At 40.0% G+C, this 12,472-nt stretch overlaps 1 protein-coding gene across 2 annotated transcripts in view; it reads right to left on the bottom strand.

The window, feature by feature from the left end:
* Capn7 (calpain 7) overlaps positions 1 to 10,299 on the bottom strand; it is a 40,033-nt gene extending 29,734 nt beyond the window's left edge. For both annotated transcript variants that reach the window (XM_070018609.1, XM_070018610.1), the window contains exons 1-3: positions 9,965 to 10,299; positions 6,351 to 6,459; positions 1,287 to 1,444 (exon numbers count right to left, since the gene is read on the bottom strand). In XM_070018609.1, coding sequence (XP_069874710.1) covers positions 1,287 to 1,444; positions 6,351 to 6,459; positions 9,965 to 10,066 — 369 coding nt within the window. In that variant the 5' untranslated portion in view covers positions 10,067 to 10,299. The remainder of the gene's footprint in view (positions 1 to 1,286; positions 1,445 to 6,350; positions 6,460 to 9,964) is intronic.
* Between the last annotated feature and the right edge of the window lie 2,173 nt (positions 10,300 to 12,472).

Raw genomic sequence — 12,472 nt, 5'->3', positions numbered from 1 at the left:
GTTTCATGTTTACAGTTTATGTGTTAAACTATATCTGAAGATTATTGCTTTAAAATTTAGCGTGGACAAGTGCTAAGTAGACCACAGCTATGCAACAACACTGCCATGGAAGACTGAGTGGCAGGTCTCAGGAGCTAACATATGGTTTCAGGGACGTAGGGAAATCAGGCTACATAGCTTCTTTGAACAAAAGATCCTGCCCAAAAAAATTATAAAAGGCACTGGAAGCATGATTTGCCATTTTACCTGATCTCCCCCTCAAATGCAAGTACTATATGCCCCCTGAAGCATCTGAACCAAGGTTCTTCAGAGAGCAGTAAAAGCCACCCAGCATACCGACTTTACACTGCAAGCCAATAAAGCTTCTCCTTTTTACTGTATAAAGTTTTATTTTTAAAGGGAGAGAAGTTTATTTTAAATTCATAGGTTATGGTGAATTTTTCCTGTAATCATTTTAGCTACTATGATATGATTAAGCTATCCAGGCACTGGTGGCTCACATCTCTAATCCTAGCTACTTAGGAGGTTGAAAATAAGAGGATCTCAGATGTAGGCCAGTGGGGCAGAAAAGTACTTGAGACTATTTCCACAGAGTGAGCTTGATACAGTGGCACACAAGTCTGATTCCAGTAATGATAAGCAGTCATAGCTCAGGCACAGACTAATTCAGGAAGTGAAAGCTTATTCAAAAAATAACCAGTGAAAAATAGTGAGAGGCAGGGCTCAGTGGTATCATGCTAAACTAGCAAACATGAGGCTAAATTCAAATGCCCAATACCTGCAATTTTTTTTAAAAAAAAATCAAAAGATAAACTGGATGCTGATAGCTCACACCAGTAATCCTAGCTACTCAGGAGCCTGAGATCTGAGGATCACGGCTCAAAGCCAGTACACATAGGAAAGTACATGAGACTTTTATCGCCAAAAAACTACCAAAAAAGCTGGAGGTGGAGCTGTAGCTCAAGTGGCAGAGAACTAGCCTTGAGTAAAAAAGAAGCTCAAGGATAGTGGTGAGGCCTTGAGTTCAAGCCTAAGGACTGAAAAGAAATAAATAAAAGCCTGAGCTCAAAACTAGTGCCTCTAATTCAAAAACAACTGATAGTAACTCAGTTATAATAGTGATAAAAAAAAGTGTAAATCCCATTATTAACTTATCATCTTTTAGCGACGATTAACTTAATTATATGTCAGATCCATTTTTCCTTTATGGAGTTAATTAAAATTCATTAGAAAAGGAAGAAATTTCTTAACATAATTCACCAAGTTAAGCTTGTAACTATACATACTGTCTTCAAACAGAGGTCCACAGCTTCCGTATACAATTCTATAGCATCTTCAATGTTTTCTTTTTCATCTTCATCAAAAGCTTGTGTAACAAGGAAATGGGCACGCTCTAGGTCCAACTGATGTTTTGATTTCAAGGGATCAACACTCTTTGACTGAACTAAGAAATGGGGAGGGAGGGGGAAACAGCATATATTGAAGGAACATTAATTAAAATATAGCTAGGGAACACTACCATTTTAATAGATTTAAGACATTCTTTATCTATTCTGGAGGCTGAGATCACAGTTCAAAGCTAGCCCAGGCATAAAAGTATAAAATTAACTTGTGAAAAGCCAGGCTGGAGGCATGGCTCAAGTGGCAGAGTACCAGCTAAATAAGTGTCAAGCTCTGAGTTCAAATTCCAGTAACAAGGGGGGGGAAGCTGTATAATATATTAAAAAGAAATAATTTGCTGGGAGCTGGTATCTCCTGACTATAATCCTAGCTACTCAAGAGGCTGAGATCTCAAAATCACAATTCAAAGGCAGAACAGATAAAAGTGTCTAGGAGACTCCATCCCTAATTAGTCAGCAAAATGTCATACAAGAGTCATGGCTCACATGGGAGAGCACCAACCATAAGCAAGCAAGCAAGCTGAACAAATGCTTGAGGCCCAGAGTTCAAGCCCAGTACCAGAACACAAAAAAAGGACTAATTTTCTCCTAGTCTTTTTAATCTTAATTTTAAGATAACCCCCCTCAAAACCCAAATGTCTATCACACAATAGACAACAGAGGTAAGAAATATTTAAAGGGTTTTATTACAATTATTTCTCCGTTGTCTCCTTACCAGCACTCTTTCATCCAAAGAATGCGCCTCATACCCCCCCAAAAAAAAACTCCATTATATTTTAAGGTAATTTTTCCCATTCTAACAATAATTGTGTAATATACTAGGATCTGATGGTAAAGTTCCTTCTTTTCCTGTTAATCTGGGTCTAAAATAAACTATCATATTGTACGGATCTTTAAAATAAGTATTTCCATTTGTTTTTAGTTTATAATATTTGTAAGATGTATGTCACCAGAACATACAAAATTCTTGTAGAGAATAACATTTCTCTACAGAAGATATTAAAATGGCCATCTGCAAATGAGAACATGCTCAATATTATCAGCCATCAAGCAAAGGTAAATCAAAACCACAATGGAATAAATGCTACCTTACACTCATTAGGATGGCTACAATAAAAAAAGATTGTAGCACAGGCCAAAGCTAGGGTGATGTACGTATCTGTAATCCCAGAACTCAGTAAACTAGGGCAGGAGGATCCCAAATTTAAGTTCAGCCTTTGCTACACAGGCCATCTGGGCTACAAAATAAACAAACTAGCCAGGCACCAGTGGCTCACACCTGTAATCCTAGCTACTCAAGAGGCTAGTATCTGAGAATCGCAGTTTGAAGCCAGCCCAGGCAGGAAAGCCCCTGAGACTCTTATCTCCAGTAAGCTTCTCAGAAAAACCCAGAAGTGGTGCTGTGGCTCAAGTGGTAGAATACTAACCTTGAGCACAAAAAGACAGCATCAAGGAAAGCATCCAGGACCAGCAAAAAAAAGCTCAGGGACACTACCCAGGCCCCAAGTTCAAGCCCAGGACCAGCATAAATAAGCAAACTAATTAATTTTAGGAGCTTAAAAAGAAAAGAACCACAAATGTATACATAAATAAAACTATATAATTATATATCTAAAAACTGTATATATACACATATAGTATATACAGTATATATATAATTATTTATCTAAAAACTATATATACACACATATACACACACACACAGTGTCTAGTACTCACAAGGCCCTATGGTACAACAACAACAAAGAAAAAATGCAGGCAGGGAAGGTGGCTCAGTGGTAGAGCGCTTGCCTTGCATGCATGAGGCCCTGGGTTCGATTCCTCAGCACCACATAAGCAAAAAAAAAAAAGTCAGAAGTAGCGCTGTGGCTCAAGTGCTAGAGCATTAGCCTTGAGCTGAAGAGCTGAGGGACAGCGCCCAGGCCCAGAGTTCAGGCCACACAACCAGACCCAAAAAAAAAAAAAAATAAATAAAATAAAATAAAACTCATTCACAATGTTGAAAAATAACATCCAATAGCCAAAATGTATGAAAAACTCAGCTACAAGAATGGAGCACTGATATATTCTACAATATTAAGTAAGCTTAATGAAAGAAGTCAGACCATGAAAGATTAGTCATATAGGATGATCACATTTGTATGAAATATAAAATATCCAGAAATACTCAGAACAGGCAAATTTATAAAGACAGAAAGTAGATTATAGTGGCTGTTGCTAAGAGTTAGGGATTAGGAGCATAAAGTGACTACTAACAGTTAGGTTTCTTACAGGTCAACAAAAATGTTCTCAAGTTAGAACATGTAGAGAGCTATATTAAAAACCATTAAATTATACGTTTTCTCTCCCTCTCCCAGTACTCAAGTCTAACCTGAGGGCCTCAAGCTTACTCAGCTTATTAGGTTTGCTCAGTTGGTGCATTACCATTTTAGTCCCACTTCCAGTTCATCATTTTACTGATTATTTTAGAGATAGAGTCTCACAAGACTTTTTCTACGTGGGCTTGCTTAAAACTGTAATCCTCCAGTTCTCAGCTTCCTGAGTAGCTAGGATTACAGTTGTGACCCACAGATACCTGACTTGAATTACATATTTAAAAGAGTAAATTTCTGTAAGTGAACTGTATCTCAATAAACCTGTTATTTAAAAAGAAATACTTCACATTTTATTCATTTCTAAAAAATACATGCTGATGTCTTAAAACTTTAATCATCATTACTATTCTGACATGTGCTTAATCTCATTCATAAAATGAAGGCATCAAAATTTAAAAACATTAAAACAATCTAGGGTTTCTCAGCATTGGTACTACTGATATTTGGCTGAATAATTCTTTCAGTGGAAGAATGTACCATGTATTGTAAAATTTTTAGCAATATTCCAGAACTCTTCTCAATTAGATACCAGTAGCATAATCCCCCTCCACCCAGAAATACGAAAACCAAGATTTCTCCAAACAATGCCATATGTCTTCTAGAGCAACCTGCTTTCTCATAATTTTATTTTCTATACTTTATTGAGGGCTTCCTGAGGGCTAATCTAGCACTAGTACGTACAAGTACTAGCTAAAACATTTACACAAGAAATGGTCATTCAAATAAAGGGAAATATGTCAGGTGCTGATGGCTCAGGCCTATAATCCTAGCTACTCAGGAGGCTGAGATCTGAGGAGTGAAGTTCAAAGCCAGCTGGGGCAGGAAAGTCTGTGAGACTCTTATCTCCAATTAACCACCAGAAAACCAGAAGTGGTACTGTGGTTCAAGTGGCAGAGTGCTCACCTTGAGCTGAAGCGCTCAGAGACAGCACCCAGGCCCAGAGTTCAAGACCTATGACTGACCAATAAATAAATAAATAAATAAATGGAAATATATATTTTTTTCTGGGAGTAGGCATGAAAGATTACTTTCTATAGTTTAGAGATAACTTTATTTGAAAACAGTTTATGAAACAAAGTGCAATATTTATGAAACAAAGCAGCTAAATTTAGGAACTTTGTTTAATTGGCTCACAAAATGAAGTTTCTTTGGATCACACAGTATTAATATTATTTTTTCAGTTTAGGGGACAGAACTAAGGTATCCAACAGCTCTACAACAGAGTTACACCTCCAACTCCCATACAGAATTCCAAAAAATTAGTATAACTTCATATCATAAGCAATCCACCTTTTAATTATACATGCCATTTATGGTCAAGTAAGAGAACTGCTCTAACAGGGAATTAAAAGTAGATCAAATCTACTTTGTCCTAACTATATGCTTGTAACTGTTCATTCTGTTCAGAATGAGTGGAAAACAACAAAAATCAATGAGTAAAGATTCTCCTGGACAGTCTTGATTGTGGCTTTCTTTTCCAGCAACAGGACACCCAAAAAAAAGAGGGTTAAAAGTCCCTACCACATACATTATTAATGCATTTCTAAAACAAAATGTCAATAGATGTTAATTCTTCCTTGAATGTAAACAGCAGACTGACAGAAACCTCTACCTAACAAAATTGTGATCAGTAAGTCTATGCATACCTCTCTCACAGCACTAGCCAAGCTGTTTGCAAAAATAAATACAGGCTATTACAGGTCTCTGTTTACATGTTTCTTTTCCAAGTCCTGGTTTTAAAAAAGGAGTTGAGCAAAGGTCTGGAAGTAGAGAACACTGAGAGAGATTGCGTACCAACTGATGTTTTTATTTATTGTTTGTTTTTGTCGGTTGTGGGGCTTGAACTCTGAGCTCTGGCACTGTCCCTGAGCTCTTCAGCTCAAGGCGAGAGCTCTACCACTTGAGCCACAGCACCACTTCCAGTTTTCTGGTGGTTTATTGGAGATAAAGAGTCTCACAGCCTTTCTTGGCCAGCTGGCTTTGAACCGTGATCCTCAGATCTCAGCCTCCTGAGTAGCTAAGATTACAGGTGTGAGCCACTGGCACCCAGCTATGATGTCTTTAAACACTGAAAACAATTAGTCATTTGATTTTAATATCAGGAAAAGATAAATGTCAGATTTTTTAAAAGCTGACTCGTAATGCAGTCCTCATCTTAAGTCTGCCAATGAGAAATTGTTTGATATGTCTCCACCTCTCAAAAATTAGGAAACTGGCTATTATAATCTCAAAGGTTCTTTTGAGCCGGGCACTGGTGTCTCGCGACTGTAATCCTAGCTACTTAGGAGCTGAGATCTGAGGATCACAGTTCAGAGCCAGTTCGGGCAGGAAAGTCCATGAGACTCTTATCTCCAATAAACCACTAGAAAAACGGAAGTGGCACTGTGGCTCAAGTGGTGTAGATCGCTTGCCTTGAGCTGAAGAGCGTAGGGACAGCGCCCAAGCCCCACAACCAACAACAACAACAACAATAAAACAGAGTAAGCATCAAGATCCACAGATGAAGAGGAAAGAGAAACGCAAGAGGAAAAGATTTGATGGGAGAGGAAGAAAAGTGACAAGTTTAGTAACTAACCTGCTGAATGTAAAGCTTGAACTCTTTCCTGATATTCATTTATTTTTTCTTGGATATGTTCTAGGCTTGATCCTGCCATCTCAGCATAAATCAAGGCTTGTGCAGCTTCCTAAAAAAAAAGAATTCAAAGGAAGTCAATGATACAATGATTTGAATTTTCATGACTACTCTAATTCACAACTGCTTTCCATGAATGACAAACCAAAAATACCCTTTAATATTATTTTTTTCTGCCACACATAGTGGTAGATACCTATAATATCAGCTACTCAGGAACCAGTGATCAAGACAGTCTAGGCAAAAGGTGCATGAGATTCCATCTCAACTAATTTTAATAAGCTGGTTAAGATGGTGCATACCTGTCATTCCAACTAAGCAGAAGGATAAATAGGCCAGCTGAAGCATAAATGTGAGACCTCATTTGAAAAATACCTAAAGCAAAATGGTGTTGCTCAAATGATAGGACATCTGTCTAGCAAGGCCTTGACTTCAAACCCTAGTACTACCAAAAAGAAATAAATTACAAAGATTAAATATCTCACAATAAACTGAAAGTCTCCATAGAAATATGGTCAAAAGGTAACACATATTAAAGCAGATTTTACTATGAAAAAAATGCTTTTAATTAAGAAAACTTTGATTCTTCTTCCATTACTCCATAGCTTCCACTGCCAGTTTTATGCTATGCCTAGCAAAGAGGAGTTTCTATCTTCCCATCACCACTCCATGAAGATTACCAATGCTACCACTGTGAAAGAACAGTGAGATTCCCCAAGTAACACAGTACCTTCTTTGCAATACCCTAACCAGATTCGATACTCTATGAGGTCTCAAGCCTGTTTCTAAAGCAACTACCCACAGAGCATCACTTTTGTTGTTTTGTTTTGTCAGTCATCAGGCTTGATAACTGGGCCTGAGCGCTGTCCCTCAGCTCTTCAGCTCAAAGCTAGTGCTCTACCACTTGAGCCACAGCGCCACTTCCAGTTTGCTGGTGGTTTATTAGAGGTAAGAGTTTCACAATCTTTCCTGCCCCAGGCTGCCTTTGAACTATGATCCTCAGATCTCAGCCTCCTGATTAGCTAGGATTACAGACATTATGAGCTACCGGCGCCCAGCTTGAGCGTAACTTTTTAAATCCAGTTATTTGAGCAGAAAGTCTTTTGCTGAACCTAACAAAACTAGTTTGGGTTTTTTTAAGTGCAGTTTTAACCCTGTTAGAATTTTAACCTTTATGTCTTTAGACTGTAAGATAGAAAACATATGATTCCCTCACTTTCCATAACTCAGATATTTCAAGTTTGAAAAATATACCTTGACATATAAGCATTATATGGTTTCATACAAATCAACATTATCTAAATACAGTATAGTTACACTTAACTTCAATAAACTGCATAGTTTATAAGGAATTATAAAATATCTATTACATTTAAGTATATTCCACTTCCCAAATGTCATGTAGATTTTCAAAAGATAGATTTTTGAAAATCTATCTTACTTTAAAATGAAGCTAGCTTTTAAAACTGCTCCTATCAACTTTATTTTATTCATGTCAATTACATTCAAAAGTAACAAGAAACTGCTTGCTGGGCACCAGTGGTTCAAGCCTGTAATCCTAGCTACTCAGGAGGCTGAGGTCTGTGGATTTCAGTTCTAAGCCAACCTGGGACTCTTATCTCTAACCACTAGGACACTGAAGTAGAGCTGTGGCTCAAAGTGGTAGAGGGCTATCCTTTAGCAAAAAGGCTCAAGCACAGTACCCAGGCCCTGAGTTCAAGCCCCACAACTAATTAAATAAAAATTGCTTTTAGAACAGCATCAAGGTAAAAAACATTACACTGATAAAGTTTATATAATTTCTAGAAGTATGACTACTTTTATTTGTATCCAGTATTAAGGCTTGCACTTAGGGACTGAATTCTTGCTTAGTTTTTCACTCAAGGCTGACATTCTACCACATAAGTCACACCTCCACAGCCTCTTTTTCTGCAGCATCTGGCTTTGAACTATGATCCTCAGACCTTCATCTCTGAATTACAGGCATGAGCCACTAAAGCCCAAGACAACTACTCTTTTGACTTTCTTAAGGATGAAATATGCTTAAGTGACAATATATGTCACCTATCTGAAAGCTTTTTGCTTTACAAAAAAAGCACTTTTTATATGGCACAATTTTTAACCTATTAGTACTTGTCAATTATTTAAAAAACTAAAATCCACAACATTTTCATTTAATGAAATATCATGTTCTGAAATTGTTAAAAAAAAAAAAAAGTCCAAAAGGAGTAATTCTTTTTTTTGGTCAGTTGTGGGGCTTGAACTCTGGGCCTGGGCGCTGTCCCTGAGCTCTTCAGCTCAAGGCTAGCGCTCTACCACTTACTTACTTCAGGTTTTCTGAGGGTTACTTGGAGTTAAGAGTCTCAGGGACATTCCTGCCCGGGCTGGCTTTGAACTGCGATCCTCAGATCTCAGCCTCCTGAGTAGCTAGGATTACAGGCGTGAGCCATCGGCAACCAGCCTTAAACATCAGTGAGCCACTGGCCCCAGGCCAAAAAGAGTAATTCTGAAACACTTTAGACTTTAAAATAAAGGCAATAATATATTAGACTGAAGCAAACCACAATTTACTGACATCACACAAACATGTAAAAAAAAAAGTACTTTTACTGAATAATTAGTAGTCTAGCATGCTTTTTTAAAGGCGACAGTAGTATAAAATATTTTTGAACCTAACTAGAGCTGAGGCATTGCAAATCTTCAGGACTGGAGAGAAGAGAATAGATGGATATACAAGCCCATATCTTTTGATTTAATATTTGGCTCTCAGTAATTCATCAAAATAATATTTTTTCAGGCAAATGTGGAAAGCATCTTTTATAAGAATATTTACTGCACCTTTGCGGTGCTAAAAAAAAAAAAGAAAAGAAAAAGAAGGAAAGAGAAAGAGGGAAGGCGAGGGAGAGGGAGAAGAGGGAGAGGGAGGGAAGGAGGGAGAAAGAGAGAGACAGAGACAGAGACAGAGAGACAGAGAGAGAGAGAGAGACAGAGAAAGCCAAATGCCTAAAAGACTAGACACATTATGGCATATGCACATGCTGAAATACTATGTGGCTATTATTAAAATATTGTAGCAATAAACGTAATGATTCAGAAAACGTTCGAATGAAAAGGTTTAATAGTACTAACAGCATGGTACAAGTTTATAGCAGGAAAAAAACCGTACACACAGATGCTTAGGAAATCCACCATGAAGAGATAAGAGGTGGACTTATCTTTTTCAATTTGATTTTTCTTTTCTCCATCGAAGATGCATTATTTTGGTTCCAGAGACCACTCCCCCTCGCCATTAGTCAGAGCCAAAGGACAGCAAGAATTAGTCACCAACTCCCCATCCCGAACTACCGTGCCAGGAGTGGCTACACTGTGGGCACCTGCCAGGCCAAGACCGTCCAGAGAAGCAGGGGCGCCCCGGCTGCAGGGTGAGCGGAGCCGCCGCGGGCGTGGGAAAGTCAGGCCGGAGGCCCGGTCGCCACGGCATCGGGACCCCGCCCCCGGCCTCAGGCCCGTGCTACTCCCGCTCCAGTGACACCGCCAGAGCGAGGCGCCCGGCCTACCTTGTAGTAAAACACCGCCTCGGAGTAGCGGCCTTCGTGGTCGCGCTGCACCGCCAGCCGGGCGAATTGCACGGCGTCCCGCTCCAACGCCGTGGCGTCCATGGCGCCGAGGCTCCGCGCCGGGGGAGGGAGCCAGGCCTTGAAGCACCACGGCTCTCAGCCGACCACGGCGCACCCGGGAGCCACAGCGAGGACGTGGTAAGCCAGGGCAGGACCGGGAAAGTTTACTTTCGGCAGTGGGAGGGAAAGCAGATGTCTTCAGCTCCGGCCGCCGCGACGCCACGCCTCACAGAGCAGCCCCGGCTCGCAGCCCGAGGCGCCGCGGCACTTCACGTTCCCTCATCCCGCCCACTAGCCGCACTGCGCACGCGCAGCCAACCCAAGGGCGTGTCTCCAGAGGGGCGCCGCCCCACTCCGGACTGGAGGGGGGGCGCACGAGGAAGTGGGTGGAGCCAGAGCCTCCGCGGGAAGCCGTGCGGTCGCTGTGCACGTGACCTCAGCGTCACCTGTGATTGGGTGGCCGAAGGCAGGTGTACTTCGACGAAGAAGGCGGTACTGCTGTCTGAAAGGAGGTGGTGCTGTTTCGGTTGATGCTTATTTAGAAAGGGGAATGTGCCTTAAGCACCTTCTCTACTAAGTGTAAAAAGGAGAGGTAGGCATAAAGAGGCAATGAGCCCTATGTCACAACATCAGCTGGACTGAGACCTACAGTGAAGATAGGAGGTTCTTCTGAGATAATCTATGACAACCTGGATTTTCCACAAATTCAATCATGACCCCAAATAGCTCTCCTAAGTATAGTATTGTTTGAATTGTCAACAAACTGGTGTATTTTCATTTGTACCTGTTCTTAGGTTAATTTAGTGTTGCAGGTAAATAATTTGAATAATTAAATCATTTGACCAGTGTCTTCTCTTTAAAGATCTGAATAGATCTTTAGAGCAATAATGAGAATGATCTAGAGATAGGCTCCAGAGGTGAGATGGTACTCAATAGTCATGCTGAGTCTAAGAAAGGACAGTTGCTTCAGCAGTTTCATAACTGAAGCTGGGATAGTTTGTCTTTACCAATTTTATCCCAACATTGGGAACAAGGCTGGTACAGAGTAGGAGTTCAACACATTTTAAAATCTTGAATGAGTGGACTCCTCTACTCAAATATACTTAATGCCCCTTCCAGCTTTATTTTGAAGAAAGCAATCTAAATTCCTTAGCCCAAAGTGATAGTTGCTAGTATTTCCTTCAGTGCATGAGCTCAGGCCACATTCCCAATGTGTTTCCATCACTGCTTTTTTTTTTTTTTGGTCAGTCATGGGGCTTGAACTCTGGGCCTGGTCCCTGAGCTCTTCAGCTCAAGGCTAGTGCTGTACCACTTGAGCCACAGCACCATTTCTGGTTTTCTGGTGGTTGTTGGCAATAAGAAACTCACTGACTTTCCTGCCCAGGTTGGCTTTGAATGGTGATCCTCAGATCTCAGCCTTCTGATTATTACTAGCAATGCATTAGACAAAGACCTAATATCCAATATATACAAGGAACTCAAGAAACTAACCCTTCTCAAACCTAATAAAGTACTAAATGGGCAAGGAAGCTAAGGGGCAACTTCTCAGAAGAAGAGGTAAGAATGTCAAAGAAATACATAAGGAAATGCTCATCATCCCTGACCATAAAGGAAATGCAAATCAAAACAACTCTGAGATTCCAGCTCACCCCAGTTAGATTGGCCAACATTTTAAATTTGAACAACAATAGCACTTGTACTGCTGGTGGGAATGTAAACTAGTACAACCACTCTGAAAAGCAGTTGGGAAGTTCCTCAAAAAACTGAACATTAGACCTTCCCTATAGTCCAGCCATACCACTACTAGGCATCTACCCTGAACATCATGAGCCTATGCTAAGGAAACTGCACATCTATGTTCATTGCTGCACTATTCACACTAGCCAAGATATGGAAACAGCCCAGATGCCCCACAATAGATAAGTGGATCCAAAAAATGTGGCACTTATATTCGATGGAATTTCACACAGCCATTAGAAAGAATAATATGTCATTTTCATGGAAATGGATGGAACTGGAATAAATCATGTGAAGTGAGGTAAGCCATGATTAGAGAGACAGTGCATTTTCTCTCTGATATGTAGAAGTTAGATTTTAAATGCACTGGGATATGAAAAATTACACAGGATTCTAGCTATTCACATACAGTGAGACCAAAAGAAGATACTATTAATAGAGAATCACAAAGGCACTATGCCTAAGCACCTCTTCATATTTACAAAATAGTATACATACTGAAACAAACTCCCAAGATATGGAGAGTAGGAGGGAGGGCACAGGATTCAAGGGGAAAGGAGTGTAAAAGTACAGCAGTGGAGCTCACTGGACATAGATGAAAGTGAACTATACAACTCATGGGTGGAATTGGGAGGAAGGGACTGGGAGAGAATGAGAGAACAGATGACACTGTATGAAAAGAAATGTACTCATTACCTGACTCATGTGAAT

This window comes from Dipodomys merriami, unplaced genomic scaffold, assembly GCF_024711535.1.
Source record: "Dipodomys merriami isolate MVZ:Mamm:240054 unplaced genomic scaffold, mDipMer1.0.p SCAF_13, whole genome shotgun sequence".
Lineage (NCBI taxonomy): Eukaryota > Metazoa > Chordata > Mammalia > Rodentia > Heteromyidae > Dipodomys > Dipodomys merriami.
Note: the sequence above shows the minus strand (reverse complement) of the source record. Positions and strands in the feature narration are given on the sequence as shown.